Source organism: Chelonoidis abingdonii, chromosome 5 (genome assembly GCF_003597395.2).
Source record: "Chelonoidis abingdonii isolate Lonesome George chromosome 5, CheloAbing_2.0, whole genome shotgun sequence".
NCBI lineage: Eukaryota > Metazoa > Chordata > Testudines > Testudinidae > Chelonoidis > Chelonoidis abingdonii.
Window position 1 is genome coordinate 145,907,531 of NC_133773.1, and position 5,051 is coordinate 145,912,581.

Genomic DNA, 5,051 nt, shown 5'->3' on the forward strand with positions numbered 1-5,051 from the left:
GGCAGGGTTAGTTGCCATGGGGGGACGAGGGGGATGGGTTAGCTGTCGCGGTAGGGGAGGGTAGCTGCTGGGGGGAGGGGGGGCTCCCCGGGTAGGAGGCTGAGTTAGCTGCCGTGGCGGGGGCGGGGTTAGCTGGGTATGGGGTGCAAGGTGGAAGTTTCACCTAGGGCGCGAAACTTCCTTGCACCAGCCCTGGACTCTGAGAGCCTGTGACTGCCCCAGGCCGCCGGACTGCACTGCCTGGGAACCTCCCAGCGCAGCATCCCCTGAGCTGGGCTGGACACGCCAGGCTGAGACTCTGCTGGGGCCGTCCCTGCCCACGGGGATGGGAAGGTGGCAGGACGTCCCCGGGCAGCCGGGCCAGGCCCCAGCGAGTCCTTGGTTCATGGCCCTGCCCAGCACTCTGAAGGGGTGAGACGCTCAGGACGGCTGCTGGGCATCCTGGCGCTCCTGCCTGCCTCTCTCCATGCACTGGCATGTGCAGCGCTGAGCTACAAGCCCCCTGGGTGGGAGAGGGCGGCGGGACGCTGTTGTGGGAGGTTCCCAGGTGCCCGGCTTTGCCACCAGCCCCTCCCAGCTCTGTTCTGCTCCCCCGCACGATGCCCTGCCAGTGGGGCTGGCGCTTCCCGCTCCCCTCGGCTGCATGTGGCACCCGAATGCTCCCCCCACCCCGTGGCCCCTGCGCCAGGGACGCCAGCCAACGCCTTCTCCTTCTCTTGCAGCTCTGTCGGGTCTCATTGTGCCACCCATGTGACTCGGGACTGGACCAGGACCCAGGAGGAAGCAGACCACACACGGGGACCGAACCTCACCATTGACTCTGGGACCCCCAGGGGCTGCGGGGGGGCTCGTGCCCACAGCTCCCCCGCTCCAAAGGACACTGCTGCGGTGGCGGCTCAGTGGGAAGGCAGGCTGCGGCCGGAGGGGAACCCGTGCCCTCTAGCCAGGGGCAGTTCTCCTGCCAAGCTCCCCCCAGGACCTGGCTGCACAGACCGCAGGCTGGGTCCCTCCACGGAGTCATGCAAAGGGGTGGGGTCTGGATGGGGGCAGGGGGTCTCTGACTGCACCTTGCCGTCCTTCCTGCTGGGGGCTCCCCTCGGCTGCCCCAGCCTGGCACAGGAATGCCGCTCCCAGCCGCCCCAGGAGAGGTCCTGATAACACCCCCCCCCAGCGGCTCATGGCTAGATGAGGAGCACTGCTGTGGCGGGAAGGGCCCCTGCTGGGGACCTCTGCCCCATGGCTCTGCTCTGGGGCTTGAGACAGGAGCTCAGAGAGGGCAGCAGCCCAAGCACAGGTTCTGGGGCCAGGACTGTTGGGTTCTGATCCCGGCTACACACGACTCCCGCTGTAGCCTTGGTGACGTGCTGCCCCTCTTCGGCCCTGTCTGGAAAGGGGGCGGGCAGGGGGCCAAGGGTGATGTAGTGGCTGGGCCGGATTCTGGTCCCTGGAGCGCTGGCACCACCAGGGCTGACCAGAGCCTGGCCCAGCTCAGGGGACCCTGGGGTGGCAGCCCCCTGTGGGCGCTGGCGACGTGTCCTGCGGCCCCCAGCATCTGAACTAGCTGCCCAGGGTCCAGGGAAGCCCAGAGACCTGGGGGTGGGAACTGACCATTCCCACAGTAACCAAACTTTGTTATTTTAACGTCAAAACCCCAAAGCCCAGCTCAGGGCCGGGCTGGAGTTTGCGGGCAGAGGCTCAGGGCTATTCATGCCTTTGGCCCCGGCCGGGCCCCGTCTCCTACATGCTGGGCAAACCCTGGGCAGAGTCGCTCCCAGCTCACCCAGTTGGTTTCCCCCCTGCCTGGCCCCGCATCTCTGGAAGGGTCACCTGAGCAGGGGGCAGGGGCAATGCAGGAGGGGCGCAAGGCACAGACCCTGGCACAACCCAGAGCCCGCAGCATTCAGAGCCCAGGGCTAGAACCGCAGCTGCTGGGTTGGCAGCGCACGCCCCCACCCCTCCCTTTCCAGCTCAGCTCGTGGGCTAGACGCTCAGCACCGGGACGTTCCCAGATGCTCCCAGCCAGCTGTGGAGCCGCCCACTCCAGACCCCCCACAGGCCACTGGGTCCACGGCAGCCGGCACCGGACGCTGGAGTCCCCAGTGCGGAACAGCCTCATTAGTCCAGGCCTCTGCGCTGGGCGGGGTTGTTTGGTGTGGAGCTCGGCCAGGCCTGGCTGGGCCAAGCAGAGGAGGAACCGGAGTCCAGGCCAGCTGCTGCTTTGCTCTCCCAGGGCCGCCCCTAAGGCCCACAGGCGTCCCTGGGCCCCATGGGCCGGGGTCCGGCCTCTGCCCTTCCCCTGGCCCGGGGCAGGAATTAACAAAGTGTGAGAGGCTCAGGCCGGCTCCAGCGAAAGGCAGCATCTGAGGCTGCATGCACGGCCCTGCCGAGCTGGGAGAAACGCGGGGTAAATCCCCAGCGCTGGCCTGTTCCTTTCGGCTCCGGTTTCACCCCGCGGAGCCAGGCCCCTGGGCGCAGACCCGAGCCAGAGCTGCCGGCTTTGAGATGTACTAACCCCCCCAGCGCCGGCCCCAGCCCTACGCCCGGGGGCAGGATAGGTTTAGGGCTCGTTCGCCCCAGGTGGCAGTGCGGGGCCCAGACTGTGTAAATAACGAAAGGGGAAGGCCCTGGTGCCGGCTGGGCCCCTGGCTTCTCCGTGTGGCTCGTTGCCAGGCGAGCAGCGCCCCCCCGCCCTCCCCCCACGGCTTTTGAGGGTTTTATCACTCTGTCCCGATCGGTGTCGCTGTGAAGCCTGTACAGGGTAGCCCTGGTGCCCTCATTAGCGTAACTGTAAGCACATGTAAGGAATATTAGCTTCCTTACCCGCCGCTAGGCTGGGCTGGCTGGAAATAATACTGGCCTGACCTGCCCTTCCAGGTTCGGTGCCCCTCGTCTGCCCACGCCAAGGCCGGGAAGCCCAGAAGCCCCAGGGCTTTGCCAGTGGCCGGCCACCTCCCGAACTTAGGGCTTAGTTGTTGGGCTCGTTCAACCAGAGAAACCTCAGGGCTGGCTTCAGCGCTTGGTTACCGTCTGGTGCGCAATTCCAGAGCTCATTAGGGCATGCTGGTGGATTTGCACCACAGTGGGCTCCCCGGGCATTTCCGGTAGGGCTAGACGAGCTGCTGCGGGGGGGCACGCGGGCCTAGGCCATGAGACTCCCCAAGCTGCAAAACCTTGTCCTGGTGGGCAGAAGGGCACCCAGCACTGGCTGCCTCGCTGCCTAGCCCTGAGCCAGTCCTCCTGGCCTCGGCCCATTAGAAGCTCGCTTAAAAGCCAGAGGCCCATCTGTTCTAGGCCAAGATGCTCCCATCATGGTGAGCCTTTTGTGACATCAAAGTGGATGGGTAAGCCTCCCTGTAACACAGCTTGGCGCACGCTGCTTTTACCAGGGCCAAGTCTACCCCATGCCCAAAGGCTACGGCCCGTAGCCACCTCGCCGCGCGGCCTCCTCCACGGCTTGCAGCCCCCGCTTCAACACCTGCCCCAGCAGCAACCTCTAAAGCGACTTAGGCGGCCAATCCGGGCCTCGTGCCCGTCGGCCCAGGTGCAGACCCACACCCACCACCCTCGTGCCAGCTCCCCGGCGGCAGCGCCCCCTGCCACCACTTCTGCCCGCCCCCACCACGCTTTTCATCCAAATCCACCGCTACCCCACGGCACACCCCTGCCACCACCTGCCCAGCGCCAAACGCACCTCGGTGGCCGGCTTCCTCCTAACGGACTGCATCTCTTTCACCGTGCGACCAACTCTGCTGCATCACCTCGTGCCGGCGCTCGTCAGCACCTTGTGGCCTCCCCCAGGTCAGTCAACTGGGCCTGCAGACTCCCACAGACTCAGGCTGAAGGCCTCTGTAGCGGGGCAAGGGAGTCCACCCCTGGTGGCAGGAGCCCAAGGGGCCGAGTGGGTTAGATTTTCGGAGCCTAGCTGGTCTCCCAGGAAAGAGGGGCTCATCCGCCTTACTGTAGCGTTCCGGCGTCAGGCTGAGCAGGGGGACAGCACAGTTTGTGGAGAAAGGCCCCTTCCTGCTGCCCAGCCACGGGCAACCCAGCACCCTGAGCAACTAAAGACAATTTGGTTTCTACGCCATTTCTTGCCCAAGCTTCGACCGCCTGGGTTCTGGGGAGAGGTGCGACTTAATATTCTTAATCGGATTGTTAGGATCGGTCTCAACCCACTTTATTTTCAGGGGCATGCACCTGCCCCAAATCTCCTTTTCCCAGGCGGGGCCAATGTCATTATTTTGGGGTCTCAGAATCCCCAGTAAAAAATTTCGCCCCTCCAAACTCCTCCTACAAACCTGCAATCGGCTCTGGAGATGGGAGTGGGTGGGGGAAAGGCTCAGCCTGGGTGCAAGCTCTGGGAGGTCATTGGGTGCAGGAGTTGACCAGGTTGGGTTGGGGTGGGTCGCCCCCTCGCGCCCGTCTGGCGCTTTCGGCGCCCGAGCCCAGCCTCTGAGCGCCTCCCAGGATCTTGCCGCGCGCGCCCGCAAGCTCTTGGGCCCCGCCTCCGCGTCACCCCTGTGCGCGGCCACCAGCGCCCGGTCCGCCCCCCCGTGCACGCCCGGGGCTCTGCGGAGTGGCGAGCTCCTGCGGCCGGCGCCCCTTGGGGCCTTGCTACTGACGGCAGGGCGCGCTCTTCGCGCACCCCGCTCCGGCCGGATCGGCGAGTTTGGGGGCTGGGATGTATGAGGAGGGGGTGCATAGGCCTGGGAGGGTTAGGGGCTGGGGTTGTGAGGAGGGGTTGCAGGCTCTGGGAGGATTGAGTTTGGGGCTGAGGTGTGTGAGGGGTGCAGGCCTGGGAGGGCTTTGGGGCCCAGTCCAATTATTTCAAACAGAATCTAATGAAATAGGAATTTACTTTTTCCAGTAAATATATTCAGATCAGATTTCCAGACAAAACACTGGCTACGGTTCCAGAAAATGTTGGTGATGGAGTATTAGTGGAAGCAGGTTAATGAAAAAGTCCCTGTGGATCGAGCATATACCTGACATACCAGCTGAAAAGTTGCCGTCCAGCAAGGAATATCAAATGAAGAATGGCACAATGTATTAGA

General features: G+C 64.5%; 1 protein-coding gene across 1 annotated transcript in view; it reads left to right on the forward strand.

Annotated features, from left to right (window-relative positions):
- The window catches only part of EBF4 (EBF family member 4), a 117,268-nt gene extending 114,585 nt beyond the window's left edge, over nt 1–2,683 (forward strand). The window contains exon 14 of the mRNA XM_075066215.1: nt 723–2,683. Coding sequence (XP_074922316.1) covers nt 723–754 — 32 coding nt within the window. The 3' untranslated portion in view covers nt 755–2,683. The remainder of the gene's footprint in view (nt 1–722) is intronic.
- Nucleotides 2,684–5,051: the final 2,368 nt, after the last annotated feature.